This window comes from Caloenas nicobarica, chromosome 5 (genome assembly GCF_036013445.1).
Source record: "Caloenas nicobarica isolate bCalNic1 chromosome 5, bCalNic1.hap1, whole genome shotgun sequence".
Lineage (NCBI taxonomy): Eukaryota > Metazoa > Chordata > Aves > Columbiformes > Columbidae > Caloenas > Caloenas nicobarica.
This window is the reverse complement of record NC_088249.1, coordinates 23,381,885-23,395,017: the sequence shown is the minus strand read 5'-3', so window position 1 is coordinate 23,395,017 and position 13,133 is coordinate 23,381,885. Positions and strand designations below refer to the sequence as shown.

Below are 13,133 nucleotides of genomic sequence, written 5' to 3'. Positions count from 1 at the left end.
GAGAAGACAAGCCAGCTAAAAAACCGAGTAGGTACATGGGTGTTGATGCTCCAGCTAGCCCGAAGGAACGTGGGGCAGGGTGGCGTACCTGTGCTGCAGCACTCCTGGGCTTTGCTGCAGAGACATACCCTGCCAGCCCTTAGCAAAGGCAGAGACGTGGTCATGTCAAAGCAAGGCAGAATTGCTGGGAGAGCCCTGAAGCACGTGTGACTAGAGGAGACAGCGATAGGCTGGTGCACAGAGAAAGACAGAGGTGGAAAGAGGCAGAGAGCATGGCATGAGCGTTTCTCCTGCCCAGGACCGCTGTGTGGTCAGGGATGGGGAAGGCTGGCAGGATCTAGTCCCCTTCTGGGAGGGCCTCCCAGCCCCGTTCCATGGCTTTCACCACAGCACCATAGAGTTTGCTCCAAGCCTCCCGCACGTCGGGGCTGAAGGCGGTGCCAAGGCATTTCTCCAGCATGTACAGCAAGGACTCACCGACAGTCTGCAAACCAAACAGGGAGGCGTCAAGCTCAGCAATGGGGGATGACATGCAGCCGCTTCTCTTGCTTCACCGCCTTTTTGGACATTTTCAGGGCAGCTGCTCCTCTGCCAGTGGGGCCAGGCCACACCCATCCCTGGATGTTCCAAGGAGATCCAGAGCCAGCCCATGCCATCCCTGTCCCCTGGCCTATGCTGGCCCTAACACTGCACCCCACGCCCTGGGTGTGTGGGGAGAGCAGGCAGGGAGCAAGGGCTGACACTGCGCACCAGGGGAAAGGTACACATCCATCCTCCATGGCTCCCAGGTGCTGGTAGCCAGCACCATGCCCTGGCATAGCAGTGGATCTGCAGAGCTGATCAGCAGAGGGGGTCAGACCCCAGGCTGGGTGCTCAGGGACTGCCTCGCTTCCTCTTGGGCCCCTCCATGGGGCACTGCTCCTCACAGAGCTGCAAGCAGCCCCATCCAGGAGCACCCACATGCTGAGCGCAGGGCTGGTGGGATCACCACCCCAAGCAAAGGGGACTCTGCTCCCTCTGAAGAGGACCAAAACTAGCAGTATCAGGAGGGAGCCATGCGTTGGTTAGAATCCTTTCTTTCAACCTGCCCTTCCCCACTACATTGTCCAGCATTTTTGTCCATGCTTGATGACAGGAGAGGAGTAAGCAAGGGTTTCATATGGAGGATGTTCCTGTCTTACTGCCATGGAGGAAGCAGGGGCTGAGGTGCAGCAACCCCATCCCAGTGCAGGCACAGAAAAAGGTGGATGCTCCCTTTCCCTGATGCAGTGAGGTTTGCCCAGAGCATTTGATGCGGAGATCCAGGGCCCAGGGCAAAGGCTGAGCCTGCAGATGTCACAGGGAACTGTGATGCCCTAAACCATCGACCTCCTCAAACAGGGGAAATGCCTTGCTCCCCTCTGTCCTCTTTCCCTGGGTTTACTGGAGGAGGGCAGGAAATGAGGGGAACTCAAGGATTTTCCTGATCCAGCCAACATCATCCCACAGGTATTGGCAGCTCGGGGGCTGCCCTGTGCCACCAGCTTTCTCTCCATCCAGCTGAACCCAGCAGGTGGGTGCAGGGGGATGTGGACAGCTGAGGGCTGAAGGCAGGGCTGCAGCAGGACAAGAGAAGACACCTCACCGAAAAAGACTCGACCTTCACACCGACTGCCTGGTGCTTCTTGCCAAGGTTGCAGAGATACTCTTCCAGGCAGGACAAGTTCTCCAGGTGGCTCACAGCAGCATCGATCACCAGCATCACCTGCAGGAGCACAGAGGTAGAACGGCATTAACAGCAAGGCTCTGCTGCCCTCCTGGAGGAGCAAAGAGTCTGACTCCTCTGCTTTGCCCTTCTCAGCCCGACCACCTCCTAGACTAGCAGATGCCCTCTGAGCTTTCCTTTGCTCTCCTGCAAACCACGTGTCACGCAAGTGATGCATCCCGGCAGCTGCACACACCACATCATCCCATGGGACACTGCCAGAGGTGCCACAGCAAGCAGCACTGCTGACCTCCCTGCCCCAGAGGGACAGCCCTGTAGCAGAGCAGGTACAGACTAAGATCTAATGCTGATGAAGACATCATAGCTCTTAGGATCCCAGGACAACTGCGAGGGAGCCCTGGAAGTTGCCAGGAATAGAGCTGCCAACTAGAAGTTGCCAAGATGGTGCACTTGTGAATAAGGCAACTTCAATTCTAAGATCAGCCAAGGTATTTTGAGGAGATGGGGTGAACAGTACAGCCAAGAGATCTGGTCTAGTAAAGCATGTACTACCGCGGTCTCCCAGCAGCATGAAGAGTCAAACAGAAACAGGTCAGAGAAGGGTTAATGAGGGATGAAGGCTACAGACACATCGAATTAGAAGAAGAGATTAAAACCAGGGCACGGTTAGCTTGGCAAAGCCAAGAAGTGATAGAATTGTACTCTATAATTTCAACAGGGAAATTATCTCCAACAAGAGCAAAGAGCTATTTCAGCTCAAGGCAATAATAGCAGAAGTAAAAATGGACTTAACTTTGCCGATAAACAGAGGCTGGAAAATAACAAAAAGCTTGCAGCTATCGAAGGAGCACAGTCCTGAAACAGCCTCTTATGAGGATTAAAGACAGGCAAATGAGGCATGAAACTGATTTAAAGAAGGAGCCAGACAGTTTATGAAGGCATCTGCAAGCCAAGGCTGTGCTCTGCCCCAGCGTGGCTGCTCCTCAGGGCTCAGCACAAGGTCTGTGCTGCACCGGGTGTAATTCTGTCCATGCATGAGTTCCTCCAGATGACGATCAGCATTGCTCCTCTCCCTGTTTCGGGAGGAGGCAGATGCATATTGCCAGCACTCCCCCAGAGGCCAGCCAAGCGATGCCACAGGCCTTCTGGCTCTGCAGCTGCACCAACTGTCTCTCCACCAGTAGTGGGTACACGGAGCCCGGTCCACTGCCCAGCTCTGTGTCACCTCCTGGTCAGCATGTGGCCAAGTAGAGGGCTTCAGTCCTCGTCTGGACAGAAGCGAGCTCACTGAGGCACTTCTGCAGTAGAAGGAAGGGGCTTCCAGCTTTCACAAGAGGCAATCCACTATCAGGTGAGGGCGTGGGAATCAGAATGGTGCTTCTTACCCACCTAAATCCACATCCTCATCCCCTCCCCACTGTTGTAGGCACTTTGTCCTGGCAATAGCATCTCCTGGTAACACCCTGCAGTTACCACCTGGGAGAAGTCTTCCCATGTGTTCCCCACTCAGACACACCACAGTCCCAAGCCATTGTCCAAGGGCTTCCTCCTCCAGGGAGGCTGCACTCCAGCCGTGCCATGGCCCCTCTCTCACCTTCCTGATGTGATCCAGGAACTCGGGGGCGGAGAGGCACTCCTGAGCGCTGGCAAACTGCTTGCAGTTGTACTGGAAAAGGGGCAATAGGTCAGGGTCCAGGTCAAATAACCTGCAACAGCAAGAGAGAAAGCCCCATCTTCTCATTGCCTCAACTTTTGTTAGAGTCCTGCTCACCCCAGGAACAACCATGTTAGCAGCACACCTCCAGCCCTCCTCTGCCTCCCTTCCCACCTACTGATCCCTCCCTGGCTGTAAAGTACCCGGAAGTTCTGAAAAGTCTTAGTTTGGGGCAATACAGGTTACCTATAGTCAAAGAAGTCTGCTTCCCTAGCCCACAGCCCCAGCTCTCAGACACACGTTTAAGGCACCTGAGGACCAGTCCCAGGTCGCTGGAGTTCCTCCCAGCCTGGAGCTTCTCCCCAAAGTTTTGGTTGTTGTCTTGACTCTTCCCATTCCTTTTTCATGATCCCCTTGAGCCTCAAAGCTCTCAAATCTGCAGAAGGCATGTGAGCTCCAGCTTCCTAGTTGAGCAAGGGGGGTACGTACAGACTCATTTAACGCCTCACTCTCCCACACCATCACCAGCTGCCATTTTGCCCCCTTTGTCCTCCCTGCCACTGTTTGCCAGGCATATGTGAGTTTTAGTAGCAGCCACCCAGGCAGACGTAATGGGCTGATGCTGTCCATGGAGGCCACAAGCAATTCAGGCAAGATGGTCCCTCTTCTCCGTGTCCTGCATTAAACTACTTCATCCCTCGTCCCTCTGCTAAAACCCCCAAATGTTCCTATCATTCCTCACAGCTCTGCTGTGCAAGGTTTGGCTCCTGCCTGCTACACCCTGCTTTGAAAGCTGGTCAGAAACTCTCCGATTGTCCTTTTTAAAATACTTTTTATAGATTTTTCCTTTTTCTCTACCCATACTCGAGACAATAATCTGCTTAGGAGAGGCAAGGAGTCAGGTTTCAGCGTTCCCCCCGGCACACCATTTCCTCTGCCCTGAGACTGAATCCCTCCCCCGCGGCCAGGTCTGTGCCCGGGGCTGCAGAGCGCCGTGTCAGGGACAATTAGACGGTCCCTTCCACACACTCCGCAGAGTTGGGCGGACACGCATCTCTTCAAAGAACAGAAATAACGGGAAAAGGCAGGGGATCAGCGGGCAGACACGCACAAAACCTGCCCGCTGACTCTCCCCCTCACCCTCCATCCCATCTCCCCGTAACAAAGTTGTGGCTGGTGTAGGGTGGGAAGGGCCGGGAAACAGCACGGAGCGGCCGGCCGGCCCCACGCCGCTGCCCCACGGCAGCCGCGGCCGAGGGGCTTCAGCCCCACGCTGCTCCCTTCGGGCCGCCAGAGCCGGGGAGGGGAGAGAGGGCGGGGTAAGGGAGCCGGCCGGGAGCCATCGCCAAGGCAAGGGAAGCGTTTCACCCCAAGAAGCGGAGCCTGTCCCTCCCCCCCGCCGCGGGTCTGTCCGGCGGGCGGCCGGGGTTGGGGGTAGCGGTGGCCGCATCCCGTCCCCGCCGCCCCGCTTACCTAGTGAAGAGGACGAGGCCGTGCTGCACGGGGCTGCCGCTCACCCGCTGCCAGCTCTCCCGGATCAGCGCTCGCTGCCTGCCAGACAGCAGCATCCCGCTCTCCATGGCGGGGGCGGGGGGACCTGCCCCTCGCCGCCCGAGGCGAGGCGCTGGCTCCGAACGGGCACAGGGGCCGCCGAGCGGCAGCCGCCCGCCCCTCGCACCCTCGTGGGCGCCGCCGCCTCCTCGCACCCCCGGGCGGGCGGTGCCGCGCTCACCTGGGGGTCCCGGCCCCCGCCGCGGCGCTGGGCATCCGCGCTCCGCCCCCCGGCCTCGCTCTGCCCGCGGCGGGCAGCCCGCACCGCAGCCCCCCAGTGCCCCTCTCCTCCACCCGGGGCTTCCCCGACGGCGGCGCTGGTAAGGAAGAGCTCACGTTCTATTTTCCACTCAGGGAAAGGAAGAAAGAAAAAAAAAATATTAACGTCTCCAACCACCCCCCGGGCTCGCAGCCGCAGGGCAGAGTAGAAAGTTTTATCTCATTCACGGCTGACATTTTCCAATCCGCCCCATTTTGCAAAGGAAGCAGCACAGCGGAGCGGTGCTAGCGAGGGGTCCGGACCCAGCCCTTCTCACTCGCCGTGCAGCACAGCTCCCTCCGAGCGTAACTTCGCTGTGGAGGTTCACAGCGATGCTCCAACACTACAGCATCCTCTTAGCCTTGGCCACTTCCACTGAGACTCAGGATGCCCCATAGCCACCTGCTATGTCCATGGGCAGATGCAGTCTAGACGCTGCAAGATACATGTTTCATTTAAGGCTAATTAAGTCAGCTCAGCCAGGCAAAGTTTTTCATAACAGATCAGAAGACCTGTCATCTTTGTCAAACATGTTCAGGACACCCAGCTTCTCTTTATCGTTCAAACAAAGGGAAACATTGCTTTTAATTTGGCCCCAGGATTTTGGTAGCATGGAGGAAACAAAGCGAGAAGGGGCATGCAAGGTCTCAAGCAGCACAACAGAAGCCAGGAAAGCCAGAGCGGTCGTGCAAGTAAAGGTTTTGCAGAAGGATGCAAGCACCACAAAAGCACAAATATTACTGAAACCACCACAGTCTGCTCTGAAATAACAATTGTGCTGATATTATTACAAGTTCTGTGTCTATACATCAGACATTTGTTGTAATCAGGAGAAAAGACAGCAGCCTCTGACCCAACCCAGGAGCACATTGACTCTGTGTAGGCAGAAAGGAGGCTCTTCTTGTTGCAGTACTGAAAATAATCCACGGGAAGAGACAAGTTCAAAGACACAATGCTACATCCTCAGTCACAGCCCCAGCTTTTCTCCCTGGAGCCTTTCTCCTAAAGAGCCCAAGTGACAGCACTGACTGCGGTGACAGCGGGAAGCCACCCGAGACATCTCTGCAAGTGTCAGAATAAATTACCTGTTTTCTCAGGCTTTTGAGACCACACATTCTCACCACAGACCAGACAAGAGGCTGTATAGGAAAAACTCCACATCCATTAGGGGAAGCTGGAGAACCTTATCCTCTTGAAGAGTTCAAACTCACAAAGAAATTAAACTGTCAGATGGAACTAGGGAGTCTTAGAAATGCTTCTGATCTCTGGCTACTGAGCCAGAAAACAAACGATGTTCCAGGTTTGCTGTGTTTTGAATGCCATTGCTAGAAAAAGATTTAATTAATGTCAAAGGTCCCAGGTCCTGGAAAGATACAAATGGATTCTGTTAAATCATGGCTTCTGTTAAAAACACAACATTTTAACTTTCAGGATAGCTAAGAAAAGCCCGAAAAGCTTATGATATCTACACATCTATATTCTTAGAGAACAGGGGATGAATAGAAAGCATTCAATAATAAAGAAAAGTCACGAGCTGCAGGGCCATCTCTTGACTGGGCGTCAGAACATGCAACCTGCCAGCCCACAGTGCTTCCTGCTGTTGGTCACCACAACAAGCTCCCGCTAAAACCAGCATCTTAGCTGTGTGATTGCAAAGGAAATATTCACACTGAGGACTGATGATAAATCAGAGTGATGATAACTGCTAAAGCTGCGAGGAGCCTGAAAGAGCAGCTAGGAGAGCAGGGAGAAATACCGGGTTAATCTGAGTGGGGTGGCTCACACAAACCCAGTAGTGCTGAGGCAAACATTAACCTTTAGCTATCTTGCAGCTGATCAAGTGCACCAGCAAAGAGCATGAAGTGTGATCCTACATCTGCATAAACTACTCTGACATTTCAGCCTGTTGTCACAACCACACGGCCGTGGAGCTTCACCAGAGCCTGGCTGGACAGTTCAGGCTGACCCTGCTGACAAGAAGGGGGAGCAGAACAGGCAGGGGAAGCAGAACGGGCAGGCAGCGCTGTGCTGCCAGGGCGCTGGGAAGGAGAGCAGAGGGTCCTCCTTAGGCCACAGGATCCTGAGGAGCAGAGTTGAAGCACATATGTGCAGTCAGAGCAGCTGAATATTTGCCTAGCAACATTTTGAATATATTCAGAGCTGGCTGGTAGAGGAGGAAGAGAACCACCACAAAAGCAAGTTGTAGTTAAGAGTGATCAGCTCCTAAAGCTTCATTAGGATGTGGGACACCTTTCCTTGGGTTCGTGCAGGCACCATACCAACTATCATATCCCATGGCAACAACAAAATGCAGGTTCAGCTGTTGTTCCTGATGGCAGGGGTATCTCAGACAATAGCAGTGAAGCCATGATGGCAAGGGAAAATGGTGGCTCTTGTCCAAAGTCCTCCCCCCAGCACCTTCCCTCTGTGCTGCAGATGGTGGCTGCACGCTGAGCACTTGGAGACAAGGCACAAGTGTCAGAACAAGCCAGACATAATGGCAGCAACAAGAGTGCAGAGCATGACGTGTCTTCTTCCATGGAATATATGGGTGCTCCAGCTGACAAAAGGGGTAATAGGCTGGCCATACCTCTGCCCACCTGTTAACACCCAAACCGCACACAGATACTATGCTCAGCAGAGTCTAAGAGCCAAAGAGGGATAATTCCTTACCTGACCCCCAGGCATCAGCTCCTTCTGGCCAGGGTATGGGCACATTCAGGAGCAGTTTCCCCATCATCCCTGCCCCTCTGAACAGTGAATCCATCCCTTTGCTGCCTTCTGGCACTGGTACATGCCCTCTCCTTTAATAAAACCAGCATGTTGTGAGAGGATAGATCTTCCAGAACAGAAGGAGTGAGCTGTAAGGAGGGACTTGAGGTGGAGACAGGGAGAGCTCAGGGGTAAGAAACATCCAAACCACCATTCGCGTGACTCAAGAGTGAGGGCTCAGGTGACATGATGCTCTTCCCTGTGTGCAAAGCAGCCTCTCCCTCACAGCTACGTGGCTGTCAGTGTTGTTCCTCCTGAGGTGCTGACAGCACAAGTGGAGTCCAGAGGGGATTCAAAGTACAAGGAAAAGAAACAAGCAAACCTCCCTTCTTATTCAAGTGTGTTGTGAGCCTTCAAGCATGAGAAAGCTCCAGGATGCATCCAGAAGTTGAGCACTGCAAATGTTTCCATGGTCTGAGGGTTTTCTGCGATGGTCCCCAGCTCCCTTGGCTTCATGTACCTAGCCTGGCTAGCTCTTTCCTGAGATGTTTGACTTCTACAAGACTGTCCCTGGAGCTCTTGTGAGCTAAGAACCACCAGGTCATCAGCACGGACTGCTCCAAAACCACCTATACGCCACTTGGGAAAAGGGGAGGCAGATTTCTGGAGAAACTCACTGACCTGCAAAGAGGTCAATAAAGCTCTTTTGTGTATTGGAAGAACACAAATTTATAATATTTTCAATTTGCAGTTGGTCTCATGATTGTAATCTACAGCCCCTTCAAATTACAGTACCAACACTCGTAACTCCCCTTGCCTAGTGTCAGCTTTACTTGTTCGGTGCCTCAGTTTACCCACAGGGAAAGAACATTGCCAATCTCATAAGACAGTGTGACAGAACTGGGAATAAGCTCACAAATGTCAGTCCCCAACCCTATGTTCAGCGTGCCTGGAGAACAGAGCTCCGTCCCCAGAGGCCCCAGTCAGCCTGGCCCAGGGACAGCTACTTTGCACCTGCTGCTGTGGCACTCTCAGTGTTCATCCCAGCTGCTGTACCAACAAACCCAAATTCCCCTTCGGGCTCCTGCTCATTTCCAGTTCTACATCTGTGAGTCTTCATGAATAATGCCACTCTGATCTAGCTGCTTCAGGCTCCCTGCTCACCTCGGCTATGGACTCCTGGGCTTGGCTAATCCCCTTGCTTTCCCCCTGCCTCCAGTCTCAAAACCACAGACCATGACAGCTCCTCTTTTCTCCAGACTCTCATCCCATCCTCAGGCGGGAGCAAAAGTCATGACACATTCCCAGCAGTTTTCTCAAGCTCAACAGCAAAGCAAATCGCAAAATACAGTTGCATAACTAGAAGCAAAAGTGATGCAGGAGTGAATAATCTTGCCCATAAAACGATGAAGGCAGCAGCTGCAGAGCCTGCTGGCTGCTGCAGCGCCTGCAGGGAGAGCAGGGCAGCACTCGAGGATTTGGCCTGAGGGGAGAGGGATAGGCAGAGGGAGGAGGAACAATGTGTGGGAGAGGATTCAACAGCAGAGTAAAATGGAAACATGTCTTTGACTTCAATTTGCTACTAGACATCCCTGGGTTCATCTTGGATCTCCCAAGGTCAGCTGGGGAAAGTTCGTATGGGCAGATAGAAAACCATCCAAGGCTGAGAAGGCATGAAGTGGGGAGAGAAGCCAAAGGGGACCACACAGAGAGCTGCTAGCCTGAGTATTTCTGGCTTACGAGGCTGTTGGACCGGGTTTGTCACTTACAGATGCTCAGACCTTACCTCAGTTGTTCTTCCCTTTGTGCTCTCTAGCACAGCAACAATCCACCAGTTGCTACTCCTATCACCAGGCTGTGTTCTTCCTCTGCCTTTGGTAAGTCACTTTACCAACGTGAGTTCAAGAAGTCTATCTATTGTGTCAGTCTTGACATACAAGCTGAACTGGATCACAAAACGCAACTACAGCGGTGTGTGCACTCCAGGCTGGTGGGATGCAAGCAGCTCTCCAGCCTCATGAGCCCAACATGGTGCTCTAGCTAATGTGCCTGGCAACCTAGCAAGAACTGTGTCAGCACAGTTACCTGGCTTCTGTCCTACCTGGGGATAGTGCACATAGGCTTGGATCTTCCTCCAGTTGCCCTTCATACATCTGGACTGGATCATCCTTCAGCTGCCAAAACATCATGGCAAAGGCTTGGGGAAAGGATGCTTCACTCCTGTGGTGCCTCCTCTGTGTTTTCCCCACTGGATTTGTCTTGTTTCAGAAGCATTGCTGGTGCTGATCTCCGAAGTGGTCATTGATTGTCTTCTCTCTGATCTCAACTCCATCTGTTCTTTCCCTCCTCCTTGCAATTTCAATTGACACTATTGATCAGGGCATCTCCTATAATCATTTGACCTGCAACAACTGTTGTCTCTGAGAATAGCATTTTTGATGTGATTTATTAAAACAAAGATTTTGCATTTCATTGCACCTATTCCTTCATGATAGGGCTGTGTGAGCATCACCACCTGTCAGCTTTGCACTCAGACATCTGCTCTTGGAGCAAACCCCATGTGTTACTGCTTCTCTGTATGGCAACCTCTCCTGCTTGAGGTGTTTTCCTCCTCACCTATCTAAGCCACTCCAGTTCTGGGGCTCTGTCAAAAACAATTATCCAGTTCAGTGAGAAATTTTGCACCTGCAAACTCCAGAGTCAAAAATGCCTATGCGTTGAAGAAATATTGTGGCTTTGTCTTGAGGAGAATGATGTAGTTATGCCACATCATAAAGCACTTTCCAATTCATTAGTAACTAAATAGAATGTTAAACACCAACTGTTAGCAATAAAGACTTAAAACCAGCAGGCATTGATAGCTTGCACCCACGAGTCCTACAAGAGCTGCCTGAGGGTATCTCCAACCTACTTATAGTTGTTCTTTTTTTTTAATAATGCTTGCAACAAAGAAGTTTCAGCAGACTTATAGAGTATAAAATTTGGCAATACTCGAAAAGGCCAAATAGGTTGCATAAGTAAGGAAGAAACTAACTAGCCTGATAAAAACATAGCATAGAGAAAATAAGGAAAAACCCAGTAGTGAGTTTAATATAAAAGTGTTTGAAGATGAGTGTTCAACTTTTCAGAGTGATCCATCAGTTCAGGCCTTTCTGTCCCTGCCAAGTAGTGATCTGATTCTTGATCCACCTCTGACTACCCGTGTCCTGATAGTTTTTCATTAACTTTGTTATTCCTCATTATGTCTTTATTTTGTGAAGCAGCCTTTTTGCTTCCCCCCTCCGCATGACTCTTTCATAGCACCTCTGAATAATTTGAGTTCTCATTTTCTGGATGCTTCAATAACTTTTTACTCAGCTTCTCATCTTTGGCTTCTTTGGTTCTTCCTGGCTTTGCTTTGCACTGGGATAGTTGGTGCTTGTGCTCTAAATACTGCTCCCCAGACTCACTTCTAATGGGATTTTGCCTGGAAGTTATCGAATTGTTTAAACTCACATTCTTCAGCTGCACTGGCTTTATTTGGCTATTCTCACACAGTTCATAAATCTTAAGATGCACCATCTTATGCATATTCATATCCTCATCTCAACCAATCCTCCCCACTTCTCGGCTAGTTTCCTTCTCTACCTGGTAAAGAAATAGTTATTGTTCTGAAAGCATCCCAAGGGCTTAGCACACTGCCAGGGTGGGACTCAGCTGACCCAACACAGGTGCCTTTATGTGGGCAAGTAACCCAAACTCCCTTTCTGGTCAATGGAGAAACCCAGGTACTCCAGAACTACCTCATCCTAAAATACATGGTGAAAAAAAAAAGTCAGATGAATGAAGCCTGAAAACTATCTTCTGTCAGCTGCAAGACAGCAGGATGACTAGCTTTGGATAAAATCTGGAGTTAAAACAATGACTATGAGAATGCTAAATATGGACAATGCAATTCACAGCAATCATAACACTTGGTAGACTTTCAGATAGCCAGAAACTTGCTATCTCCACACCATGCGTTACATGTGCCAGAGCTAGAGATGGCATTAGATAACAACTCTGAAGTGTAAGACAACCACGATCCTTGGATGTAAACAGGAAGCAGTGGTAGGAGCAATGAAGATTTATTTCAGCATATGGAATTGGGGAGACCAATGTTGAAAGAGTGTCCAGTTTGGGAAACCATGTGGGTAAACCAAAGAAAATAAAATACAAGGCACAGGAGATCAAGGGCTAGAGAAAGCAACTTGCATTGAAAGTTTCCGTTTGGTTAGCAAAAAGAAGATTAAGCAGCAGATTGAAGACAGTGCACAAAATCTATATTAAAACACCAGGTTATAAAAAAGCCTCATTCTTGTTGAGGAACATGTAGCTGGATGATGGCTGGTATTTAGAAGCATAGAAACCTGGCAGGTTCAAATCAAATGCAAATGGAAATCAGTCACCAGTGTCCACCCACATGAGATCACTTACCTGCAGAAAGAAGCCATTCTTCCTCTAGAGGACACTGAGAAGTAAAGTTTTACTTCTGGTATTATCAGCATTTTCCAAATAACACAGTTGTTTCCCTACAGTCTGGCACAGCTTCTGTATCAGCAATCCTTCCTTCCACAACGATAGCCCTGATCAGACAATATCCAATGACCAGTTTGCACTTTGTGAAGCAATACATGACATCAACAGGCTTTTCAGAAACCATCTATTAGCCAGTTGTATCACCATGCAGAGGGCATTGTCCAGTTTCTAGCTGTCCTGGCTTTAGTTGGAACACGTCTCCACGGACAGGTTGGCTCTCCTCCAGCACCGACCTGGGCATCAATGTGTAGCCCCAAACAAGAAGGCTGTGTTTTGGTTTTGCCCATCTAGTTCCACCCCAAGGCTGGCAACCCCTTGTCACCCTGTACTCAAAAGTACACATTGCCCTGTCACTACTGCCTGGCATAGAGCCAGAGTCTGATTTAAGGCATCCCAGCTTTATTAGATTCTCGCATTTAGTTCACAGCAAGGGCCTTATTTGTGCACAATTGTGCATCAGTCTGATGTTATAGACACCACACACTCAACATAAGGATGACTTACAGAAAAATGCTGGGTACCTGAATAAAGTGCTTGATCTGTCAAATGAAGTGTTCATAGGCAACCTACCAGAAGCTTGATTAATATAGCCATTAAACTTGACATACTATATATATTTAAAATTTAGCATGTCTTTAACATGAAGAAATAAACCCATTTCAACAGACAGTACTTTATTCTCATGCAAATGTACC

General features: G+C 50.7%; 1 protein-coding gene across 1 annotated transcript; it reads right to left on the bottom strand.

The window, feature by feature from the left end:
- Positions 1 to 337: 337 nt before the first annotated feature.
- Positions 338 to 4,939, bottom strand: NGB (neuroglobin). Its single transcript, XM_065636835.1, has 4 exons — positions 4,833 to 4,939; positions 3,300 to 3,411; positions 1,625 to 1,744; positions 338 to 484 (listed from the first exon to the last, which is right to left on the bottom strand). Exons 1-4 carry the CDS (start codon positions 4,937 to 4,939, stop codon positions 338 to 340), a joined length of 486 nt encoding a protein of 161 aa, XP_065492907.1.
- Between the last annotated feature and the right edge of the window lie 8,194 nt (positions 4,940 to 13,133).

Bases quoted from the DNA above. Each gene is read 5' to 3' on its own strand.
- NGB (XM_065636835.1), bottom strand. From the start codon at position 4,939: ATGGAGAGCGGGATGCTGCTGTCTGGCAGGCAGCGAGCGCTGATCCGG. The intron at 3,412-4,832 runs GTAAGCGGGGCG...TTGCTGTTGCAG, and splicing joins GGCCTCGTCCTCTTCACTAG to GTTATTTGACCTGGACCCTG. The intron at 1,745-3,299 runs GTGAGAGAGGGG...GTGCTCCTGCAG, and splicing joins TCCTGGATCACATCAGGAAG to GTGATGCTGGTGATCGATGC.